Source organism: Lemur catta, chromosome 26 (genome assembly GCF_020740605.2).
Source record: "Lemur catta isolate mLemCat1 chromosome 26, mLemCat1.pri, whole genome shotgun sequence".
Taxonomy (NCBI): Eukaryota; Metazoa; Chordata; class Mammalia; order Primates; family Lemuridae; genus Lemur; species Lemur catta.
Window position 1 is genome coordinate 6576864 of NC_059153.1, and position 26264 is coordinate 6603127.

At 44.1% G+C, this 26264-nt stretch overlaps 1 protein-coding gene across 2 annotated transcripts in view; it reads left to right on the forward strand.

The window, feature by feature from the left end:
* Positions 1–18751: 18751 nt before the first annotated feature.
* Positions 18752–26264, forward strand: part of SYNPO2 (synaptopodin 2) — a 110342-nt gene continuing 102829 nt past the window's right edge. For both annotated transcript variants that reach the window (XM_045537344.1, XM_045537342.1), the window contains exon 1: positions 18752–18988. In XM_045537344.1, coding sequence (XP_045393300.1) covers positions 18884–18988 — 105 coding nt within the window. In that variant the 5' untranslated portion in view covers positions 18752–18883. The remainder of the gene's footprint in view (positions 18989–26264) is intronic.

Genomic DNA, 26264 nt, shown 5'->3' on the forward strand with positions numbered 1-26264 from the left:
GGTCGGTCATTGGCCGGCACCAGATGGGAGGCTTGGCCTGAATTCCCAGCCTTCCTTGGTCTGGCCTACCCTGTTGCCATCTGAGCTCAGCCTCTGATGTTCTTTATGCGAGTAACTTAGTCACCTAGGTAGCCATACTCTTAATTGAAAGGTGAGGTCACAGGGAATGCCTATGTGCCGGGGTTCTGTGTTCTTTAAGTTCTTTCTGTTCTAACCTGAAAAAGGAAAGAAAGCCAAGAGTCAACTATGCATAAGACTGTAGAAAGAGAAGGAATTACCTGACAATACTCAGGGTTTCTTTTAATTGGTTGCCTTTTGAAGGTCAGAGCTACCATGCTCTGAGCATTTATGTGACTGAAAGAGTTTGGAGGTTTCTGATTCCAAAGCTGAAAACAGCTTGAAGAACCTTTATTTTTTTAAAAATTGAAATGGCCAGATCCTGGACTATTTTAAACACCTGTAAGCACAATGAAGAGGGCCAAGTTAAATGGGGGTGATGGGAAGGGTAGGCTAAGCTGAGTAGAGTAACAGAAATGATAGAGTTCCAGTGTTCATCGAGGCCCAATACCAAGGTGGTTCTAGAATTACTTTTTGAATATCTTGGATATCATGCACTAAGTATACTACATTTATCCACTTACACACTGAGAGCTTCCGCCACAGAGTGAGCAGTGTGACGTCACGCTGTCAACGCAAATTGATTCAGGTTTGAATCCTGAAACTATCACTCACACTGAGCTGTGCAAGTTTTATTTATTCAACAGGTGTTTATTGAGCACCTACTATACACTGGATACTATATTAAGCACTGTGGATACAAAGTCAGAGGAGACCTTGCCCTGGAGTGGTGTAGTGATTGGCAAACTGCAGTCCACGGACAGTATCTGGCCCACCCACCTGTTTTTGTGCAGCCTTCGAGCTAAGAATAGCATTTACATTCTTAAATGGTCGAAAAAAATTTTTTAAATATTTTGTAACACATGAAAAGTATACAAAATTCAAATTTCAGCATCCATAAATAAAGATTTCTTGGCACACAGCTATGCTTTTCCATTATAGTATTCTCTCTGGTTGCTTTTGCACCATAAAAGCAGCACTGAGTGGTTGTGACAGAGACCACAGGCTTGCAAAACCTAAAATACATACTGCCTTGCCCTGTACGTGAAAAGTTTGCCAGCACCTGGTCTGTTAGGACGTACAGTTACAATACAGTTTATTGTCCTATGAGGAGACACAGGTTGCCATGGAAATACGTAAGAGGGGACACTTAACCCAGACTTGGAAAGTGAGAGAGATCTCCCTGGTGGAGGTGGGCCCTGAGCTGAGGACAGGAGTAAGTTACACCAAACACAGGGGTGAAGGGCAGCAGAAATAGCACGAGTAAGTCAAGGAAGCCGAGGAACGTGTGGCATCCAGACGTGCTAGTCGTCACAGGTAGAACACGGGCGTCCGCAGGACACGAGTTTGGCAGGTAGGCTTGGGTGGCTCAGGGGTCTCTCCAAGGCCTTGGAGAGGCGATGAAAGACTTTTTTCCCCAGAAAGCTCAATCTATAGTTAGTGAAAGAACGGAGGAGAGGAAGGGGCAAGAGTGGTGTGGTACAGACCAGGGAGGACACTGTTGCAATAATCCAGGTGAGGAAATAGGGTGGTCTAAGCACAGGCTGTGGAGGTGAGGGTGGAGAGGACGGACCAGGCGGACGGACGTCTGCAAGGCGGATCCGTGGAACCTGGTGCGGGAAGCAGGAAGTGAGGCAGGATAAGCACAGCCACTCTCGGATGTCTGATCTGGCAGAATTAGGGGTGAATGCAGCTATTTAACGGGTTAGGAAACCAGGAACAAGGGCAGATACAGGGAGGGGATGGGGTCAGTTTTGGATGAGTCCATTTAGATGTGCTTTGGGACGTCTGAGGAGCATAGACGTGTCTGGAGCGGGGAGAGGGGCCTGGAGTGCAGATGATAGAAGGCACTTGGCAGTGAGAGTGTAAGAATGTCTGGCAGACAAGAGATCGGTCTCTGTAGTCAGACCAAGTCACGACTTCTGATTCTGCCACTTCCCAGCTGTGTGTGCCCTTCCTAAACCTCAGTATCCTCGTCTATAAAATGGGAGGAATACCACCACTGACCTCAAAGGTTGCTATGGGAGTTACTATAAACGAGATAATACAGGTAGCACGTAGTACAGTGTTTGGCACATAATTGTTCAAAAATATTATCATCGTGGCATAATTTCATTTGCTGCAATGGGAGATTTAATATTTGTTCCGATAACTACTATAAAGAAAAGCTACAAAAATCAAATCAGTATAGTATTGCTATCAAGACAGACAAAAGTATTAAGGAAATAGATTAGCATTACAGAAATAAATCCACATATGTGTATTCAATCTATTTTTGACAAAGTTGTAAACAGACTTTTCTTGTCTTTTTAACAGATGGTGCTGGAACAGTTAGATATCCACGGGGGGGGGGGGGGCGGGAATAAATGTCAATCTCTACCTTCCACCATACAAAAAAATTAACTGAAAATGAAATGTAAACCAACATGAAAAACCTGAAATTTTAAAATCAAGATCATAAAGATTTTCTCCTGTTTTTTTGTGGACACTTTAAAGTTGCAAGAGGAACAAAAACATAAGACCCTACATAGCCTCCTACACAAATGTTCACAACAGCTTAGTTTGTAACAGCCAAAATCTGAAATTAACCTTAATATCTATGAACAGGTGAATAGATACACAAGTTGTGGTGTATCCATATAGTGGAATACTTAGCAATAAATAGAAATGAACTAGTGGTGCACATAGCAAATGGATGAATCTCAAAATAATTATGTTAGATGAAAGAAGCCAGAGAAAAAAAGAGAAGATATTATGATTCCATTTACATAAATTTCAAGAAAATGCAAACTGACCTATAGTGACAGCAAGTAGATCAGTACTTGCCTGGAAATGAGGAGACAGCAGAGAGGGGGAGGGAGGGATTACCAAGGGGGAAGGAAATACTTTGAGGGTGATGATATATTCATTATCTCGATTGTGGTCATGGTTTTACAGGTGTGTATATATGTCAGTTGTAAATAAACTGTATGTATAGATTATTTTATCTCAATAGACCTCCATGAAACTGTTAACATTTTTTCATTGACTTTATTATTTTTTCCAGAGGCATGGTATTTCTGTAATATTCAGATTTCCCAACCCAGAAGGTAATCAGTTATTTACATTGCCTTTGGGCCCTTCAATAAGGTGATGTAAGGGCCGGGCGCGGTGGCTCATGCCTGTCATCCTAGCACTCTGGGAGGCCGAGGAGGGCGGATCGCTCGAGGTCAGGAGTTCGAGACCAGCCTGAGCAAGAGCAAGACCCCGTCTCTACTAAAAATAAAAAGAAATTAGCTGGACAACTTAAAATATATAGAAAAAATTAGCCGGGCATGGTAGCGCTTGCCTGTAGTCCCAGCTACTCGGGAGGCTGAGGCAGGAGGATCGCTTGAGCCCAGGAGTTGGAGGTTGCTGTGAGCGAGGCTGATGCCACAGCACTCTAGCCTGGGCAACAGAGTGAGACTCTGTCTCAAAAAATAAATAAATAAATAAGTTGATATAAGTATTTTTTAAACATATAGGACCTCTATTTTTCTTTTTAACTTCAATCTTTACTATTATCTGTTTTATGTGAATTTGCTTTTTTCCATTTCTATTTCTACTGTTTATTACCAATAAAGAAAAAACATTGATTTTTAAATATATATTTATATAAGCAACTGATCAAATTATCAAATTTTCTTTTTAATTTTATTACCTTAAAACTGGAATTTTTGGTTGTTCTAGGTACACAGCAGTGTCATCACCACTACATAATTTTCCATCCCAGTGCTTTTACAAGTTATTTCATTTAACTTTTCCTATTGCATTCACTGAAACCTCCAGAATAATGTTGATTAATAAACTTGATGGTGAACATTTCTGTCTGGTTGTGCTCTTAAGGGAAATGACTTTGGCGTATGTGTTTAGAATATCTTAAATAAAGATGTTATCGGCTGGGCACGGTGGCTCACGCCTGTAATCCTAGCACTCTGGGAGGCCGAGGTGGGAGGATTGCTCGAGGTCAGGAGTTCGAGACCAGCCTGAGCGAGACCCCGTCTCTACTGAAAATAGAAATAAATTATCTGGCCAACTAAAAGTACATATAGAAAAAATTAGCCGGGCATGGTGGCACATGCCTGTAGTCCCAGCTACTCGGGAGGCTGAGGCAGGAGGATCGCTTGAGCCCAGGAGTCTGAGTTTGCTGTGAGCTAGGCTGACGCCACGGCACTCACTCTAGCCCGGGCAACAGAGTGAGACTCTGTCTCAAAAAAAAAAAAAAAAAGATGTTACGATGGTTAACTTTTTGTGTCAACTTGAGGGGCCACAACATCTAGTTAAACATTATTTCTGGGTGTTTCTGGAAGAGACTGGTGGACTAAGCAAAGCAGACAGCCTTCCCCAGTGTGGTTGGAATCATCCAATCTATTGAGAGCCTGAACAGAACAAAAAGACGGAGGAAAGTTGAATTTACTGTCTGCTTGTGGAGGAGTCAGAAAACTACACTTTTCAGAATTCCTTGCATTGGGTCTTTTAAAAATTCTTTGATGTTTTTCTGTATTTTCCAAATTTTCCACAACGAACGCATAATTAACTTGCCCAAGTACACATTGCTACCAAGTGGCCAAGCCAAGTATATTGGAGCAGATCTGTCAGACCCTGGGTCTCTGAAGTGTCCCACTGTTCCAATGAAGAGTGCCTGTTTCTCGCTGGATTTATTACCATGTTGTAATTGCATTCGATTTCTAGATTTTATTTATATTGTCTATATATATAGACAGCCCAGCAAACACACTGGTACTTGTCCATTGGTGATCTTACGCATGTATTCTTGGCTTTGCTACTTTGAGCCCTGTTTACTTACAACAAATACCACATGTCGCTGTTAACTTGATCTTTTTTATTCCTACTTTGATGAAACAAGCTACTCGTTTGTTGGGGCAGGCAATTTGAATATTCCGGAAGCCGATTTTGCCCCTCCTGCCTCTTACACTTTAGGTGAGCCTCCACCAGGTGTTCCTGTGCTGTGTGAGGCGGCTCTCTGCTTAGCATCACCTGGAGTTTACAATATAATCAATACCAGAAACAGAAGAAGCCTTGGAGATCATTCTAGCCCAGTATTTTAATTCCCCATGTAGGCCAGCTTTGATTCAGACTGTCAAGCTCACACACAGTTCCACGGATTTTGGAAGAGCTGGGACTGAAACATGAATCTCTTGATTTGCACTCCAGTGCCTTGTCCCTCATTCCAAACTCTCTCCAACATTTTCTATACTTCTGTTAAAAAGCTTCTTTTAAGAGTTAAATTTTAAATTACAACTCCATTTCAAGAGGATACTTTGAAACCAACTTAAAAAAATAAGCTCCTAAATATATGTATATACTAAAATATATATATGTATTAAAATGCTCATGTGCCAAGCACTTTGGGAGGCTGAGGGAGAAGGACTGTTTGAGGCCAGGAGTTTGAGACCAGCAGAGCGAGACCCTGCATCTACCAAAAATAAAAAACAATTAGCCGGGCATGGTGGTTCACACCTGTAGCCTCAGCTACTGGGGAGGTTGAGGTGGGAGGATCTCTTGAGAACAGTTGTTCAAGGCTCCAGTGAGCTGTGATTGTGCCCCTGCCCTCCAGCCTGGGCCACTGAGCGAGATACTGTCTCAAAAAAAAAAAAAAAAAAAAGAAGCATATACACATGCAGGCACATGGCCCCATCCCACACAGACAAACCAGGGAGGGAAAGGAATGGAAAGGAAAGGGTGTCCATTTATGGCTTATTTTAACCCGATTCAAAGAGAAAGGAAGAAAGGAAAAAGTCTTCCATTCATGGCTTGCTTTAAGCCAATATGAAGAGAGAAGGGAAGGAGAGGGGAGGGGAGGGGAGGGCTTCCCTTTATGTCTCACCCCCACCTGTACAGCCCCTGATAACCTGGGAGTCTGGCCTTCAGCTTCCTCCTTTCTGGGCTCTGTGCCCTCTTCCTGTGTTTGGATCCACTATTTCCAAGTAATCTTAGGGAAGGTGCAAAATTGCTTTTGTAGCATGATGCTTCAATTATAAAAGCCAGTTCTTCTGCCTCCAGGTTTCAGCGTTAAGATCTCATCTTTGCATAAAGCAGGAACACATTGTCTCTGAGTGGGGAGTAGGTGTTGGAAAACCAAACTGCTCTCCTCAGCTAGGATGGTTTTACCACTGACCCTCAGAGAGGTGAGACAGCCTCCTGCCCCTGTTTCCGAGGCTGGGACCTCTCCCCTGTTCAGAGGGATTGCTACTCTCCTTCGCTCTCCTGTCCCCACCAGAGTTTCAAACCATCTGTTACCCCGCCATACTGACCACACAGTTTACAATAAAACAATATTTTTAAGCAGAAAAATAAATGGAAAACAATCTAATTTATCAGAAATCTCATCACTCGTTTGTAAAACTTTGGCTTCCATACGTCTTGAATTTTTTTTTCATTGTTAATATTAAGGACCTTGAGTTCTCTGGTCTTATATTCTCCCCACAAACATTGGCTGATTTCTCAGATGATCTTCACATCTCTTTTTCTCTTCATTAATTTCTGTCTTGCCTTCTTATGTCTTGTCTTTCTCTAGTAGCCCTGTTTAAAAAATCAGCTTCCTGCTTTCACTCGTACGGCGTTTACAAGGCACTGGGAGGCACCAGCACCATTACAGACTGACTGACAAAGCTCGTGTCACCGAGTCCCTAGAGTAGCAAGTAAGTGCTGCTGTCCCTGCCTTTACTGTTTCTGCTCATAGCATGGGTGGACAGACCCTGAAGGCTATACCCATGTGTCAAAGTACGACTTAGCATTTCTGAGACTGGGAAAAGTCTTCTTAATATAATCAACTATAAAATCAATGAATGCTTTGCATCTCCTCCGTCATATACATTGCTGTCCACATTGGTCTTGAACAGGTTATTTCTTTCTTTCTTTCTGTTTTTTTTTTGAGACAGAGTCTCGCTCTGTTGCCTGGGCTAGAGTGCCGTGGCGTCAGCCTAGCTCACAGCAACCTCAGACTCCTGGGCTCAAGCGATCCTCCTGCCTCAGCCTCCGGAGTAGCTGGGACTACAGGCATGCGCCACCATGCCCGGCTAATTTTTTCTATATATACTTTTTAGCTGTCTGATAATTTCTTTCTATTTTTAGTAGAGATGGGGTCTCGCTCTTGCTCAGACTGGTCTTGAACTCCTGAGCTCAAACAATCCTCCCGCCTCGGCCTCCCAGAGTGCTAGGATTACAGGCGTGAGCCACCGTGCCCGGCCAACAGGTTATTTCTATCTTTGTGTTTAGGCAACACCTGTTGACATAATCTCTAAGCACCTTATTGTGCCAGGGTTTGGCCAAGAAATCACGAGGACTTAACTAGGAGAACAACCTCCTTGCTCAGACCACTTATTATAAATCTTTTCTTTGACAAAATTCTTCTTATAGATTATTTTTCTAGTAGTAGAATTAGAAAACTCTTGACGTTTAGACCATTAGGGGTTCACATGCAATGTTGGGTGTAGATACATCATTTAACTGAAGGTACGTTACAAACTAAGAATATCCCACTTTTAAAAATTGACTTCATACAACACCCTTCCAGGTTTCTACATTTTTCGCAGAAAACTGCAAGGGCTCACTGATTACGGGAACCGGGCCCAGTGACGAAGCAAGTCTCTGGCAGGCTTGTCTGTAACAATGATATCACTTGAATTCACGGGACGGCAAATACGCCTATGATGTTGGTGCTTAAGAATTTTAATCCTTTTTAAAAGGGACTATGGGTGACTAGCTGTGTTGAAATGAAAGACTAGAAATTGGGCTCTGGGGGAAAAATCTTACAAAACAAAATCCCTGCTATGATGTAAAAGACTATCAAATCGATAAAAAATTAAATTTGCATAATAATACTTGAGGAATTCCAGCAATACAAAATCATTTGTGAAACAAGGTTTTAAAGCACATAATACATATTTGTATATTTGAAACGTATTTTGTTTTATTTTTTGAGACAGAGTCTCACTCTGTCGCCCGGGCTAGAGTGCCGTGGCATCAGCCTAGCTCACAGCAATCTCAAACTCCTGGGCTCAAGCGATCCTCCTGCCTCAGTCTCCCGAGTAGCTGGGACTGCAGGCATGCGCCACCATGCCCGGCTAATTTTTTCTATCTAGATTTTTAGTTGGCCAGATAATTTCTTTCTATTTTTAGTAGAGATGGGATCTTGCTCTTGCTCAGACTGGTCTGGAACTCCTGACCTCCAGCGATCCTCCCAACTCGGCCTCCCAGAGTGCTAGGATTACAGGCATGAGCCACCGCACCCGGCCTTGACATGTGTTTTCTAAACCCTAGCTCTTTGTTTGCCAGTTTATATGTGGGAATGTTAGAATAAATCCCTAATTTGGTACTTTTTGCAAGATATTTAAATTTTCTTTACTTTTTATTTAGCACAATATGAACCTGTGTGGAATGCTTCCTAACATAGTATTTTGTGCTGTGGAGGGGGAAGTCATCTCTGGCTGTAGAGAGGAGAGATCAATTAGGAATTGTTTTAGAGACAGATTTCAAATGAAAGTACAGATGCTCGACCTATGATGAGGTTACACCCCAATAAAGCCATCCTAAGTTGAAAATATCGTAAGTCGGCTGGGCGTGGTGGCTCACGCCTGTAATCCCAGCACTCTGGGAGGTCGAGGCTGGAGGATCACTCAAGGTCAGGAGTTCGAGACCAGCCTGAACAAGAGCGAGACCCCGTCTCTACTGAAAATAGAAATTATCTGGACAACTAAAAATATACATACAGAAAAAATTAGCCGGGCATGGTGGCGCATGCCTGTAGTCCCAGCTACTCGGGAGGCTGAGGCAGGAGGATCGCTTGAGCCCAGGAGTTTGAGGTTGCTGTGAGCTAGGCTGACGCCATGGCACTCTAGCCCGGGCAACAGGGCCAGACTCTGTCTCAAAAAAAAAAAAAAAAAAAAAAAAAAAGAATAAAAGGATGACTGTAGGAGGAGTATAACTAGAAATGATGAGAGGAGATCTGGGAGTCCTATTCTGAATGACAGACAAGCTTTTCCTGGCAGCCAAAGCTCTTAGATGCTGGCATAATTACCCAAGTTAGAAAGAAGGAGAATGAAGGGACATGCTATCCCTTGAGATATTTAAGGCCAGATTTGGCAAAGTTCTGGAAAACAAAATACAGGAAAGTCCCCTGAAAGTGTTGCCAGGGAAGTGGCCGGGGTGACCTCCGTGTAACTGTGTGCACCCCTGCCGGACTCCCGCCACGACCCCAGGAGATGTGCCCACCTGGCTGCTGTTCTCCTCCCTCCCCAGAGAGTTTAGCCAATGACCCTTAAGCGATGGGGCCTGACGTTTAGAAGCACTTCAGGATTGCAAAGAGAAAGTTATAGCAAATGTAAAAATTATTATTTCTCATCACTCAACTTGTTGGCCAACAAATGTTGAGATCCAGAAATAAAGTCCAAACGCGGTTTAATATGTTCATTTAAATCTGCATGTCGTGTTTCCATTTAATTCAGTTTGATTCTATGCAGTTTCATTTCATGTTTATTTACAAAGAAGCTATGGTTGCATTCAGATAACGTGAAGCCCAGGGCCAGTTATAATAAGTTGGTCGCTGGTCATGTTGGAAGTTCAGGAGGTTCCTCCTCTATTTGAAAGGCAGGAAAAAGAAAATCTCCCAGGTCTCCATCTGGTCCAGCAATTCCATTAAGCCTGCGTGTCCAATACAGTGGGGAAAACTCACAGTCGGGTGACAGGACTGTTAATTCGTCAGCAAACATTTTTGAGCTCCCAGTAGGTTTCTGGCCCCATTCTACGTCATAGATGCTAAGGGATTAGGAGACCTGAAATGAAGTCCCAGCCATGGTTACCTGGCTCATTCCACAGCTCTGTTCAAGGGTAGGGCGACATTCCTACTCGAGCACGGTCCTGTGAGAACCACTCTGAATCAAAACGGTGCTAAGTCCCTACTAACAACGGTGACATCCAACATTACAACAGAAACCCACTGAGTAGCTCCTGCATTCTCGCAGCGTGTGAGCGTCAACTTGCCTCATCTGTTCCTCACAGCAGCCTTTTCTTTTCCACACGTGGGGAAACAGAGGCACAGAGAGCCCAGGTGACAGCTGGGGCGCGGCAGAGCCTGCTGCGGACTTGGGAAGGGTCATGACATCCACTCAGCCGAACTCTTATTCTTCAGACTCAGGAGCGGCCATTTGACTTTCTCTGCTGTGTGGCTGCCAGCAGCCCGGTGACAATCAGTAATTTTCTAGGAAACTCCTCACTCTGTGGGACCCTGCTGCGCTGGCCCACAAGGAACAGCGATTTCCTTCCAGAAACTCTCAGCTCTTAGCGTGGGTCCCTCCCCTTCAGAGGCAGCTTGGATTCCATCCGGAAAGGACCATCTGATGGCAAAGGGAGGATTTAAAGGAAAGATTTATTAAGCAGTTATTATGTGTCAGGAACTTGTTTAAACACAGGTGTTTAAAGATACCTCATTTATGGCTCACAGCAACCTCAAAAGAGAATACTGGGGTTCAGAGAAGGCAAGAGGCACCCAAGGGTACGCAGAGCTGGGCTTTGACTTCACGCCAAGCCCCCCTCTCACCCCACCCGTGCTGCCTCTGAAAACAATATATAGTCAGCACCTTGTTTGTTCAGAATATTCCTGTGATTTAAACCTGTGACAACTGCCACCACTGCAACAACACAGGTCACTGCTCAAACGTCACCACCAAGTGACAGAAAGCTTCCCTGGTAGCAGCCAAACTCCCTCCATGCCCACCCCACTGTGGCTTCCTTTTGCCACCACCTGACAAAACACACGGTTATTTGCATTTATTGTCTGTCTTTCCTACTGGAATATGCACGTGTAGATCTTGCACCTTGTCTGACTTGTTAATTTCCTTCTTTTTTTTTTTTTTTTTTTTTGGGAGAGACGGGGTCTCGCTCTTGCTCAGGCTAGTCTCAAACACCTGAGCTCAAACGATCCACCTGCCTCGGCCTCCCAGAGTGCTAGGATTACAGGCGTGAGCCACCGCGCCCAGCTAATTTTTCCCGCATATTTTTAGCTGTCCAAATCATTTCTTTCTATTTTTAGTAGAGACAGGGTGTCGCTCTTGCTCAGGCTGGTCTTGAACTCCTGACCTCGAGCGATCCTCCCTTCTTGGCCTCCCAGAGTGCTAGGATTACAGGCATGAGCCACTGCGACCGGCCTGACCTGTTGATTTCTATATCCTTTGTGCCTGGAATAATGCCCAACATAAATCATAAACACTTGTTCAATGAATGACTAACAGCAGGTTTTTAAAGGCAGAGGAGGTAGCAAGTCTGTGACCTATTGACGGCACACTGTGATTTAGTCTGGAAAACATATTTCAGTGCAAAAAAAAAAAGGGGCAATTTGCACCATGCATTTGCTTAGTAAAAGTGATTCCCAACTTAAAAACTTGGCTCCAATATAAAGCTTCACCCAGGAATCCGCTGACATGATTGATTCTATTTATTAGGAATTTGAAATACCGCTGTTGTGACTGTTTAAATGTTCATTTTGACATGATAAATGTAAATATCTATTTTTAACATTATTAGCTTCTAGAAGCCTAAGGGCAAAGCAGACATATTAATTCACCTTGTGAAGCTATGAAGTAAGAGAGAGGGTAGGAAGAATGATGTGGAAAGATGAAAATATCAGAAGAGGGCCAACTAAATTATAACAATCTAAAAAGTGTTCATTTTATCTATGGAAAAAAAACTACACAAATTAATCACTGTTGAAAGTCAAAATTCTAATTTTTTGTGATGTCTCTTGAAAAACTAAAAGTAAACTAGAAATACAACCAGTGGAAAACAGGCAATACAATTTTGCATATGACATATCCTAAAACTAACCCTGTGACTGAACTGTGGCTCTTTCTGTAACTGAATAAGGGTTTTGTTTTTGTTTTTTTTCCTTATCTCCCTACTGTGGGCCTCATTACTACAAATGAACTGGACAGGCCGGGCAAGGTGAGTCACACCTGTAATCCTAGTGCTTGGGAAGGCCGAGGTGGGTGGATTGCTTTGAGCTCAGGAGTTTGAGACCAGCCTGAGCAAGAGCGAGACACCTCCCCTCACCATTCTACTAAAAATTGAAAAAGCAGCCAGACGTGGTGGAGTGCGCCTATAGTCCCAGCTATTCGGGAGGCTGAGGCAGGAGGATCGCTTGAGCCCAGGAGTTTGAGGTTGAAGTGAGCTACGATGACACCACTGCACTCTACCCAGGGTGACAGAGCGAGACTCTGTCACAAATAAACAAATAAACAAACAAACAAACTGGCCATGAGTGGATCCAGATTTTGTGGGGTCTGAATTTTAACAATTCTCTTTAAAGAAAAAGAGTACAAATTATAATTACAAAACTAGATATGAAAGTGAGCATTTATTTAGAATGAGAAAAAACCCAAATTATAAGTTTTTTAAAGATGATAAATACCACAAATACATAAATGCCACAAAAATACAGAAAATCCAGATAAATAACAGTATCCTTCCTAACCATTTGGCATGCTTTTTTCCCCTCTGTCTTTTGGTTGAATATTCTGATCTCTTTACCTGACAATAATTTTGTTATATCATATTTTACGTTAACCTCTAGCATGGTTAACCCAAACTAGTTTTTTATTATCGATTATTGGATTGCACAAAACATGTGACCTTCCATACGGAGGTAACCCTGTGACATGGCTGCAGGTTTGTGGTCACACACAGACACACAGGGATTCTGGTAAATTCTATTTCTCATGACAGCCATAAAAAAGGGATATAATTATGTGGGCTGCATTATCCGGCACGTTCCCAAGAGGGGAAGGAACCTTTTGTATTTGACCAGACCTCAATAAGGAACGAATCCTTCACTGACAACTTTTATTTTGGGGGATTCAGAGAGTTTTCCTTCAGACTGGCTCTGGCTCTGCACGTTTCAACCTTGATTTCTCCCCCAACTACCAAACACTCACCGTGTCACTGTGTCACCGTGTCAGCTCCCTAGGATGGGCCCAGGCTGCCTTGGCCAGACCTCTGGCCTGGGTCTTCCACGTTGCACAGGTGAGCTGGCACCAGGTGAGCTGCACAGGTGAGCTGGCACCAAGTGAGTTGCACCAGGTGAGCTGCACAGGTGAGCCAGCACAACACACGGTGATAGGCCACCTGGAAGCCTCCTCCCTGCACGGGGGCAGCTGGCAGTAACCTCACACGGATGTCACTGCAACACACACACATATATTCCACTAAACCCAAAATGAGCCAATCCTCCACTCGCTCTCTCCTTAGCTGGATTCCAGAAACGCTCACGGCTGCTCCCAAACCACAAGAAGGGGAAGTCGGAGTTGACAGCAATCAACCAAGCGTTTCACCGTAGCAAATTGTGCAACGGGCGGGCAAACACGTGCACACGTGCTGCCGTCTGTCCCTCCGGGGCCCAGAAGGGATTCCGGAAGCGACAGTCCCAGGGGCTTCCGCTTCGTCAACCTCCTGCTGAATTGTCGTCTGGGCATAGTGAGAATCCGCTGCACTTCGTCTGCTCTCGGGGTTGACAAAGCGTGTTGTCACCCGGCTTCCAGCTCTGCCTGCGCCTCAGGTCACTGTCCCCTTGTCACGTGCGTCTCGGCCAAGGGGCTTTTCCTGGTCACCGGCTGTGCAGCGCGCCCGCCACGCTCTGCCGTGTCACCTGCTTCGCTTCCCCGCCAGCCTCGCGGGTCCAGGCGGGCTTGGGGTCCCTCCTCCCAGCGCTGTCGCCCGGATGTCTGTGTCCCCCGAGTCCGTGTGCGCAAGCCCGAAGCCCCGGTGCAATGGCGTCTGCAGGTGGCGCCTTTGGGGGTCACTGAGGTGATGAGGTCACGAGGTGAAGCCCCCACCGAGTGGGATGACTCTCCCACAGGAAGAGACACAAGCGCGACGGTGTCGCTCTCCGTTTTGTGAGGACAGAAGACGCCGGGCCGGCCCGCGCTTTGACCTTCGACCCCTCAGCCGCCACAACCACCAGGAATGACTTTCCGCTGTTTAAGCCACCCGGTGTGTGCTGTTCTGTGACAGCCGCCCGGGCAGACTGAGACGCCGGGTGAGCAGAGTCTCGGGATTGAACAGAGCGGCAGGTCGCCGGCCATCTGCCCTCGCTGGTCAGCGAACTGCCCGCGGTCGGCAGCCGGGCGCCTCGCGGCGCTTCCGCGACTGAACAAGATGGCGGCGCCGGGAGCCCGGATGTGGCGCGAGGCTCCCTCCTCAGAGCCTGCGGCCCTTTCCCCTGAGGCCCCGCCCTGGCGGCAGCAGGGCCAGACCCACGTGCCACCAGACCCTCCCCTACTTCTCTCGAGGACTCGCCCCTCTCCTTCCTCCGCGCCGGGGGCGCCTTCCTTAATGACTTCCGGGAGTCTGGGCCTTTCCACGGCCGCGAGTCATGGCTGCCGTTCTCCACTTCCGCTCTCCACTTCCGCCCTCCACTTTCGCTCTCCACTTCCGCTCAGCCCGGCTCCCAGGTTCCCGGATGACGAGATTGTTGAGGGTCTCGCTACGTGCTTGCAGTGGGAAGCAGAGGAAAATAGGAAGAACAAACAAAATGACCAAACTCTGAGAGAATTATCCCGTCACGTGCATTTTATACATTTTTGTGTATTGGAAAGAAACTAAGCGGCAGTTCGGCTTCCCGAGCACTCTGCCTCCCCGCTGTGGGCTGCCTTGTGTCCCCCAGATTCCTACGTTGACGTCGTGACAGCCAGTACCTCCGAATGTGACAGTTTTGTGACAGAGTCTTTATTTTTTTTTCCTTTTTTTTTTTGAGACAGAGTCGTGGCGTCAGCCTCGCTCACAGCAACCTCAAACTCCCGGGCTCAAGCGATCCTCCTGCCTCAGCCTCCCGAGTAGCTGGGACTACAGGCATGCGCCACCATGCCCGGCTAATGTTTTTCTATGTATATTTTTAGCTGTCCATATAATTTCTTTCTATTTTTAGTAGAGACAGGGTCTCGCTCTTGCTCAGGCTGGTCTCAAACTCCTGACCTCCAGCGATCCTCCTGCCTCGGCCTCCCAGAGTGCTGGGATGACAGGCATGAGCCACCACACCCGGCCGTGATAGAATCTTTATTGTTTTCATTTTTTCCTTTTTTTCAAATTTCAGAATATTATGAGAGTACAAACATTTTGGTTACATATAATGCCTTTGCCTCGCCTAAGCCAGGGCTGCAAGCGTGCCCTTCCCCCATACAGTGTGCTCTGCACCCATTAGTTGTGAGTTTATTCACCTGACCTGCACCCAGTGAGTGTTGCTACCACGTGGGCACCGTGGTGTTGATCAGTTAGCACCAATGTGATGGCGAGTACACCTGGTGCTTGTTTTTCCATCCTTGCGATACCTCGCTTCAGAGGATGAGCTCCAGCTCTATCCAGGTTAATACAAGAGATGCTAGTTGACCATCCTTTTTTGTAGCTGAGTAGAACTCCATGGTATACATATTCCACATTTTATTAATCCACTCATGTATTGATGGGCACTTGGGTGGTTTCCACATCTTTGCATCTGTGAATCCTGCTGCCATAAACATTCGAGTGCAGGTGTCTTTATCATAGAAGGTCGTCTTTTCCTTTGGATAGATGCCCAGTAGTGGGATTGCTGGGTCAAATGCTATTTCTATTTTTAGCTCTTTGAAGTATCTCTAAATTGCTTTCCACAGGGGTTGCACTAGTTTGCAGTCCCACCAGCAGTGTATGAGTGTTCCTATCTCTCCGCATCCATGCCAGCTCTTGTTGTTTTGGGACTTTTTGATAAAGGCCATTCTCACTGGAGTTGGGTGATATCTCATTGTGGTTTTGATTTGCATTTCCCTAATGATTACAGATGTTGAGCACTTTTTTATGCGTTTGCTGGCCATTATTCTGTTTTCTTTTAAGAAGCTTCGGTTCATATCCTTTGCCCACTTTTTGATGCGGTTGTTTGATTTTTTTTCTTGTTAATTTTCTTAAGTTCTGTATAGATTCTTGTTATCAGCCCTTTATTGGATGTGTAGCATGCAAATATTTTCTCCCACTCTGTAGGTTGTCTGTCTGCTCTCACGATAGTTTCCTTGGCTGTACAGAAGCTTTTTAATTTGATCTGGTCCCATTTATTTATTTTTGTTGCTGCTGTGATTGCTTTGGGGGTCTACTTCATAAATTCTTTGCCTAGGCTGATGGGTATAAGAAATTTCCCAACATTTTCTTCTAGAATTCTTAAGGTTTCACTCACTCCTCAGTTTTGTAACATGCTCAAGTTGAATGGTGAGGTATTCAGTGTGGATTTGCCGTATGATTCTGAAGTGCATTGGCTACTGCAGGGACAGGTGTTAGCTAAAATTTTACCTCTGCAAGAACAGAGAGTTAAATTTTATGAAGAACAGAAAAGCAATGTGAATTATTGAAAGAAGATTTCCATAGGAATGCAGCATTTCTGTGTGATGTCATGTCAAATCAAAATGACTAGCATATTTCTTTGCAAGGTAAAACTAAGTCTATATATGGTATGTGGCAAAAAATCCAAGCATTTCAAAAAGAGCTATCTTTTTTCAAAACACTTCTTCAAAAGGAAATTTCAGATGAACATTTCCCCCAGATAGCAAAGGTCATTGACGAGCAGGATGATATATGGGAATCATTTGAAGAAGACACAGCTGTTATAGAGCTATTAACTGGAAAACACAATGAAAGATTCCCTGACTTTGAGAATCATGACATCACACTCAAATTAGCATTTTAGCCTCACCTAGTTGATGTCACCAAGGCACCTAAAGAACTACAGATGGAATTGATTGAGTTCTCAGTGCATGACATTTTAAAGTCATTGTTTGATGCTAAGAAAGATCCAGTTGAAATATGGAAAAATGCAGAATACCCAGGCCTTCAGCAACATGCCGGAAAAATGCTTTCTTGCTTTTTAACCACTTATTGCTGTGAATCTACATTCTCCTACCTAACCCAAATTAAGAATCCCTTAAGGTGACAAATGACTGATACTCCTCTAGAAGATCAGCTGAAACTGTGGACCTCCATGCTGCAACCAAATATCCAAATGCCTTCCAACAAAAATCAGGTGCAACAAACTCATTAAAAGGTTAACTTTATAGTCAACAACTAGTTTTCATTGTTTGAAATTATTAAGTACATAGTAGTTACACTTTTACAAAATAATGTACATTTTTAAGTATATGTAATTGAAGTTTCTGGAATGTGGCCTTATTTGGTTACGGCTAACTTAATGTGGCCTTCCGACGTGAGAAGTTTCCCCACCCCTGTCCTAGACTTTGCCTCATAGTCACAACATGGCTGCCCCACTATGACAGGTGTCACTTGCTGAGTCACCAAAATTTGGGTAAATGGCATCTTACTTGCTTTTATTAATCACTCTTAAATGAGTGTCTATCTCACTTTTATGTCAATGTTTAATGTTAGAAATGTCTTGTTTTTTGTTTAGAAGTTTGGTGATGTTTTGTGACTAGAAATAGACCACAGGAACTTAACTCTTGTTTATATCAATTAGCTTATGGTGTTGGTTTCCGTATTTGGCATTTCTCTGAAAGCTGCAGTTTTCAAGAACGTACTGACTATATTAAATGAGGACTCACTGTATGGAGCTTCTGAGTACTGACACAGGGCACGTGTCTGGAAGTCACTTTTGTCTGGTACCACCAGTAACACAAGCTAACTTTCCCCGGCTCTTCTTTACTTAGTGTGTTTTTATGTGGATGAATGTTATGGAAAATATTATGGGACAATAAAAATGTTCCATTTGTACATCTTTGGTAGCTTGTATTCAGATTGAAAACATTAAATACTTTGGAACATATAAAACCCACTTTTATATCGGACCACCCAGATTCACAACATATGATGAGATGCTATAAAATAAGAAACTTGTAGGCGACATTGTATGCAGTTGACTGTTGGATTCAGATCTCAGATCAGCAGGAAGGAAGAAAATGAAATACTTATTTAAATTTAAAATACCCCGAACCATGCAATAATGTTGTAAGAATTCGTTTCCAGGGGAAAATTCACACTCTCATTCTCTCTCCCCGCTCTTCTTTCTCCTCCTCCTCCTCCACCTTCTCTAAATATATATCATAGTTCAGAAAAGTACTTTTCACAGTAGGAGGTTTTAAAAAAATAAATGTTTATGCTTTCTTTTATTTCCTCCTCTTTGGGGATTAATTCTGCGGGCTGCAGACAGAAAAAATAATCATTTAACCCACTTTAACTCCCTTTTGTCTGTTTCATTCGACAACGTGGTAATTCGCAAAACATTTATTTGGGAGAATTTAATCCTCTGGGAGTTGAATTCTCAGAGCTCAGATTGTAGGATGTCACTCATGGCATGAAGATTGAAACCTTCATGGGTCCCCTGCTGTTTACAGAATTGTTAAATGCAAGTTTTCCAATCATCCTTTTTTTTAGTGCTGGGGTTTAATGTGTTCGTGCAAGAGAACTTTCGCTCTTCCTCCCGTCCCCGCCCCCGTCTCGCCCCCGGAGGGGACACTCCCGGGTGGCCCTTTGCTGTCGCTGCAGGTGGGCTGAGCGAAGAGCGTGACGCAGGAGGGGGCCGGTCCGGCCGTGCCGAGCGCTCTGCCCCGCGCGGGGACGATGCCAGTAACGCAGGGAACCGGCGGCGGGAGGCTCTGCGCGCCCGGGGCCTGCGTCCTCGGCGGCGCCCGGCGCAGTGCACATCCCCAGCGCCCTCGCAGCGCCGTCCCTCGCCCGTCTCTTCCAGCTCTTCACGCTGCCCAGCTGAAAGGAGAAAATGGGCACCGGGGATTTCATCTGCATTTCCATGACTGGCGGGGCGCCCTGGGGCTTCCGACTGCAAGGTGGCAAGGAGCAGAAGCAGCCCCTGCAAGTGGCCAAGGTAGGACCGGGGGACATAGAGGTGTCACCACTCTGTGCTGGGACGGAGTCAGTGACACCAGCCTGTTGCCAGTTTTCCCAAGTTCTGGGGCAGACGTCTAGCTGTGAGGTTGATTTTGGTGCCGGCGTCGAATGTTTCCAGGATGTGGCTCGTTTGTGAAGAAACTTTTCCAGGGTAATGTAAAATCCTATATTATGTAATTGCAATGGATAGAGGGGAAAGCGCGCCATGTTTCTCAGCCGAACAAGCCCGGTGACTCGTGTTCTTCTGACAACCAGCAGGACGCTGGGGAACGTTTCTTGGAGGCAAGGTTAGAATGTCCAGTGGAGCTATTGTTTCGTGTCACTTCACTTGGCTCCGGCAGAGGAGAAATGCTCCGCTCAGCATAAGCGCTTGGCTATTTTGGGGACTCTTATAAGGTGTTGATGGTCACATTTATCAGGCAGCATTCATAAAAAGGCCAATTTCGGGCAATCATTTTTAAAGTATGCTGAAATGCCACAGAATCGATTTTAAAGAGTACACTTTTAAGGATTTGACAAATAAATGTAAAAATCCAAGTACTGCATTCCGTCGTGTGTACTCACCCAGCAGAGAACTCAAGATAATTTCTAAAGATACTCCAAATATATTGTAACTCACTAAGAGTAACTTTGTAATGCATCTAGTAACTATTTAAAATGTTTTGTGCTTTTGTTGCCATGTGGTTGCTTCTACCAGTTTGCTCAAGGGGTTGTGCTCTTGGGTAACTGGCATTCAACTAAAATAAATTTTAAAAGGCATGAAACTGAGCAAATTTTACCTGATTTTAATATGAAATTGCAAATTGTAGTGTTGTACAAAAGACAATGTGAGAGCATGAGATTAAATCTCTAGTTTATGCTTATATTAAAAATGGGTCTAGATCTTTATGAACTATATGGGCCGCTGCTTTTGTGTTTATTCTTTCCCTTTGGCTTTTACTTTCAAAAAAACGTTTGCTGTTGAAGAAGGGAGTTTCTTTGAAATTTTCTGCTCCCAGGCGTCCATCAGAAAGCACTTTTGTAATGCAATGGTGGAATCCTGCCACCTAGTGAGAACTGCAAACACCAAGAATAAAGCATAAAACAGGAGATGAAAAGCAGAGTTTTTAAAACTGGCAAGTTCCTCAGAGGTCTCCTCCAGTTCAACCCATTAATTTTAGGTGAAGAAAGAGCCCAGAGAGGTTAAGTAACTTGCCTCGAGTCTTTAGCCTGGAACTGGCAGATGATTAAAGGATCAGAGAGGTGATTTCATGAGGTTTCTTTAGGAGTCACCAGTAGGCGACATCAGATAAAATATGAGTGCCTAATTCAGCGTATATATAATCCGTGACACAGAAGCAGATTTGCTGGGAGTCTAGAATAGCCGTTGGCTGGCTCCAGTTACTGAGATTTGGGTTCTAATTGCAGCTCTGATCTAACTTGCAGCCTGGCCTTAGGCAAAACCTTCAGCCTTCCTGTCTCATCTGCTGTGTGTGTGTGTGTGTGTGTGTGTGTGTGTGTGTGTGTGTGAGAGAGAGAGAGAGAGAGAGAGAGAGAGAGAGAGACTATAGTCTACAGTCTACCTTTTTCTTTTTTATCTGTATGTTAAAGAAACTAAAGAGACTTCTAAAGAAAATACAAGTTCTAAATTACTGCGGCGATGCCTATTTTTGTTTGTCTAATTTTGTTTTTAGTTCAAGCTATTATATTCAATTTTTTATACTAGCATTATTTGTTCCAGAAAGCTGTTGGAGCAAAAATGCTTGTCATTTTCTGTGTTGCCAAGGCCATGACCACACTAGGATCACTGTATTTCATTTAAAACATTAAGTCAATTCAATTCTAGTAATGGTCTCCCTCTGGTTAAGTTCAAGGTGAAGTGGATGTGGTTTGGGCGTACACTTTCTCCTCTTGCAAGGATTGGCGACAGCTTCATAGATGAGTCATCTCCAAGTAGGGGGGTGCAAGGAGAGAGACAGAAAGCTGAGGCAGAGGATGGTTGCTGGCAAATGAGTTGCTCACAGTTTTGAAGAACATGCAAAGGATTAACTTGGGAATTGAGGAAAATAAATATTTCAAAAAAAAAAAAAAATTCAACCAGCACTTGAGCCACGCCCCTTAAAATGGGAATACCATAATGCAGTTCTAGAGACAATAATAGATTTTGACCTGTGAAATATTTAAGTATTTAGACTTTCCATAATGCTCTATAGAATAGAAAATCCAATAGGCTAAAATCGCACAAGAAAAACTAGTCTAATGTTATTAAGGATGTTCAGAAATGAAATAACTTTATAATTCTCAATAAATATCCTTCTAGTGACATGTTTAGTCGCTTTTGAGATATGTTCAGACATTTTTAGTACTTGATTGGCTGGTTGAACTGTACATAAACCCCAAATTTTAGAAATAACTAACAGGAATATTAATAATCAAAACTTTTCATTGACATTGAAGCTCAATGCCAAAAAATTCTGTTTTGTTTTAAAAAATAAACAGAATTTTTAAAGGCTCAAATAATCAGTAACATAGGCCTGATTTTTGAATGTTTATACATCTTTTAATTTATATTCTAAATATACGTGACGGGAAGCAAATATTTCTAATGGTGAGTCGTAGGATGATCCTCTGCAGAGTGTATTTTCAAGAGATCACCCACAGGAAAAATTATCCAGACACAAAACCCCATCGTGTGTGTGGACAGCCTTATAAAAAGAGTGTTAGCACTTTTACTCTGCAAAACTCTCCCTTTTGGGACATGCACTTACATAGCTATATCTTCAGATATACTCTTGGCAAATCACTTTAGAAACATCATATTGTACCCCATAAATATATACAACTATCATTTGCCAATCAAAAATAAAATAAAACTTAAAAAAGCATATATATGAATATATTTTTTATGTGTATATATTTTTCTGCTGGTTCATGAAATCATCATCAGTCATCTGAGATTCTTTCCTGCTCTGATGTTCTGTGATTGTCATTAAAAGACAAGTAGAGATTTAAAAAAGAAAGAAAGCTGAGGGCAGATATATGCCCACAGGACTGCGGCGAGGTGGCACAGTGTGTCCATTCGTAATTTCCCTCCTATCCCTTTCCCAGTGAGATTGAGAGGAGGACCGGGGAGAGGCTAGGAATTATCTGAGTTCTTAGCGCTTTGAACAGGTCATAATGAGTGGTGGGAGGATTTGCCGTTTCAGAAGCCAAGCTGGGTGGGCTGGGAGAAAAAGAGGAGGTGTTGGGAAGCCCCAGAGTGATCGCTGCAAGGATTAGAGGTCCCTGCAGGAAGGGGAGACTGGCCAGTGTCCCCTGGCAGTTGGTGTCTTTGTCAACGGGCTTTTGGGCCTCCCTGGTGCTTTTATACACAGGGTGGGTGGAAGGGGTGGGGGAGGGCAGGGGACTAAAACCGGAGAAAAATGCAGAGGGAGAGAGACAGAGAGAGGGAGAATATGATAATATGACTTGCTTTATAAACAACAATTACCTTAATTTAATACCCAATAAAAGTTCCGAGTACTTCTCAACTGAGAGTTCTAGGCTCCGACAGGATTGTTCTAGAAACAGCTCTCTAGAGTCACTGAAAGCGTGCATCTGCCTAACAGGAAAAAGCATCCCAGGTTGCTCAAGTACTGATTCACCTTAAAAAAGGAGGAGGAGGAGGAGGAGGAGGAGGAGGAGGAGGAGGAGGAGGAAGGGACAGGGGAGTAGTTCACAATTCTTGTTAGGCCCAAAGTCAAATTTTCATTCTTTCTATGTAGAAAGAGGAGCTTCAATGAGCTCATCAATGGAAGTCCCATGTGTTGGTGACAGGTTTTGGGGACTAGCACATAAGTAGATGTGACTGGTAAGATGAACCTCTGTGATGTAACCGATTTTTTTGATGAGTGTCAACTCATTTACTTATAGACATGAAACTGGTTTATTTTTTCCAGCAACTGTTTTCAACCATGATAAAAACAAACCCTGCCCTTAAAAATTCTCTGGGCAGACCCCAGGTATTGCTGGTAGCTTTTGGTTATTAACACTGTCCGGTTCCATCAAAGCTTCAAACCCAAACCTGACTCTAAACTCTCTTCCTTGTCACCCTGGCCAGGTTGTGACTCCGGGCCTTGGCGTGGGGAGGACGGTTGTCCGCTCTTCACCCGGCTCCCTCCGGCCCCTCGAGGGTGAGGAAGGAGGAAAGATTGCAGAGGGGAGGGAAGATAGCTGTATTTATTCATAACAAAATGAGGTGGTACTTCTCTGTTCTTTGGTGGTTGTACGTCTCTGGTTAACACTGGGTGATGGTTAATGTCCTCCCTGTGGCTGGTGTCCAAATGCTGGGGTTACGTGTGGTTTCTTCCAGGAGCCCTGAAGGGCTTTGCCAGAGCCCAGACCCCTAACACGGAAACTGGGCTTTTGCCCAATGTCTTCTGTACCCCACCCAAGCCCAGTGGTTCCTCCAGACGCCAGCCCCTGGCTGAGAGTTTGGCCTTTCTGGGTAGGGTCCTAGCAAGAGGGATCCAATGCAGCTACCTCCCAGGACAGTCACTCATCCATGGGAAACGCAAGGACCCTTGCGGATTTGTGTTTTATCTTCTTCTACCTAGACAGTACCCCTTCTTTCACCCTTCCTCCTTTATCCCCTTGATCAAAATTGGCTGCCGACAGTCCACACGTTAAAGCAGATTCAATGTGCGTGAGCGCTGTCTTCTCACTCTGTAGACGGACGCGAGCGTGCGTTAGGGCCAGGTGGCCCGTCAGCTGTGCAGGGGAAGAACCTTCCAGCATGGGTACCACAGGGGCAGGGGTCCTGACACAGAAGCATGTTTGGTCCGTTCAAGGAGCAGGAAAGATGCCAACTAGCTGGCATGCACTTCCACGAAAGGTCGTTGTAAGAAGTCCAGTCTCCCACAGTGATAATGATGGAAAGCTCCGTCTCCTAGCAACCCTGGCCAGGTGGTCGTTTCCCACCACTGGATGGTTACCACACCGATCCTTCCAGAACCTCTCTGGCCTGTGTCTTCCCGTTTCTCCTTCATCCTTTCGGTTTCCGCATGTAGCAGCCTCCTGGCTCGTCTCCAGAGCACTTTATTTGAAGGAATAATCACCGCCACCTCCTATGTGGAAGTTTGGTTAAAAATAATATTAAAGTAATTTTTCCTCTCCCTCTGAGATCGACTCTCCCAGTGAGAGAAGAGGAATTTAAGGAGTGTTGAGGAGAATGTATTCCCTACATCCTGTTTATTTTGAGCTTGATGTCAGGCCCAGAGCGAAACAGAGTTTTGTTCTAGCTTCTAGATGTCTTCATTTCATTTCTCCGTCTAAAACGACATGATCTTATTTAGATATTGTTTAGAAAATGACCCATTGAAAGGAAAAAAGCAGTTCAATGCTGGCTACCACATGCTAGCTTTAAACACATTCTTCTGGGCCTCAGTTTCCTCATCTGTAAATGGGGTACTGTGTAATGAAGTTGCTGCTTTTATAGGTAAAAAAATGTTGGATGTTAATCACTTTTACAGGTGAGGAATCTGAGACCCAAAGAACCAGTTAGCAATATATCTTGCAAGGCTTTGTAAGGATTGTGTACTACAATAAGACGGCCACCTGGCCCACAGTAATTACACGGCACAGGAGTTTGTTATTATTCTAATTAGAGGTGGGAGTAATTGTCTTCTACATAAGTTTTACAAACAATTTGGAATGATTCTTTCACCCAGCGCAAGTTTCCATTTTTGATAAATATGGCATTTCAGAAACTGCAGTGTCAGTCGCTAATCGAGATTTCTTTGTTACACAGTTTAATGAGTTTAAGGCAATGGATCCTAAAGGTATATATTTTACAAGGCCAAACAGAATTAATTTCTAAACTTAGAAATAGCACAGATTTTTTAAAAGGAAATACCTCCAGCTCTGAAGAATTAATTACGTATAATTCTGTTTAGCTCTGTTTAGAGTGAGTGGGCTTTTTTCAACCATAATAAATTTCTGTGCCTCAGTTTCCTCACTTGTAAAATGAGGATAGTGATAGCACCTACCTCCAAGGATTGTTTTTAGGGTTAGGAATTGACATGTAAATTACTTAGTATACAGGAAACATTCAAGGGCTTTTAAAAATTACTGTTACTGCGTTGTGGTTATTCTAATTTTATTTAATGAACTTTTATGAGATCAAGGCATGTCTGCTGTCTTCCAGTCAATGGTTTTTGAGATCTGATGTCATCAGAAGGGCTCCTGTAGTCCCCCAGATCCCCCTGCGGGGTGACATTTAGTGATTTCAGAATGTTGCCTCGCACTCACTGAATAACCCGTCGACCTTTGACTGGAAACAGCATATGGAAATCGTCACAAAGAGAAAAAACCATTTCAAGTGCTTTGAAAATATAAAAGAAAACAAATTGTCCCTGGTAAGTAAATACAGGACACCCATCTCTGAACAGTCAGGAAAATTCTGTGCGAGGCCTTTGGCGAAGGCCAAAGAGGATTTTGTTCCCTCCCCGGCCTCCTCCCCCACACCCTCGTCTTCTAAATTCAAAGTCATTATTACTATATAAGGCTGCTTTTTCTAAGTAAATGATAATACATCCAACTGCTTGGTGTTTTTAGCTTTTCCAACAGTGGTGAGCTATTTTCATCCGTCAAGAGCAAGCTAGACTGAAAAACAAAAGCCGTGAGAGTCAGATAATACCATAGGAGTCACCTTTATTTTTTTTTTTCTTTCCTGAGAAACATAAGAATTTTCACTGGATCGTTCTCAGCATGTTGCTGTTCGACTGCGTTGTGTAAATATGATATCACGTTTATTGGTGGCTGCTGCGAGTCAAAATGCAGTGATCCGTGTTCAGGTCTCCGATCTCTTGGCTGCCTGCCAGATGGGGAGATGACCGGGACAGCTCCATCCCGGGCACAGTGGCTGTCAGGGAGGAGCAGCTCACGGTCACCCCCCCATGCCCACGTGGCCACGTGGCTCCACACTGACTGGGTTACCATGGTCCCTGCAGACACAGGATGGAGAGTAGCCCAGTGAGAAATTCAATTAAGGATCCCATGACGAGGTTGATTCTATTCTGTTCTTCATTATCCTCCATTACCCTGACCCTCCGCTTCTCTTTCCTGTTGGAAAAAGAAAACTCCCTCTTCTCTGTCTTCACAGCCCCCATGCGCTTAATTTCCCTTCTTTCTTTACCTAGTCTTTTAAAAGCCTCTCTTTTCCCCGCAGCTTCCTAAGCAGATCAAGACAGCAAATGGGAGTGGTACCCAAGGGGTGTGCGCGTCTGTGTATAGAA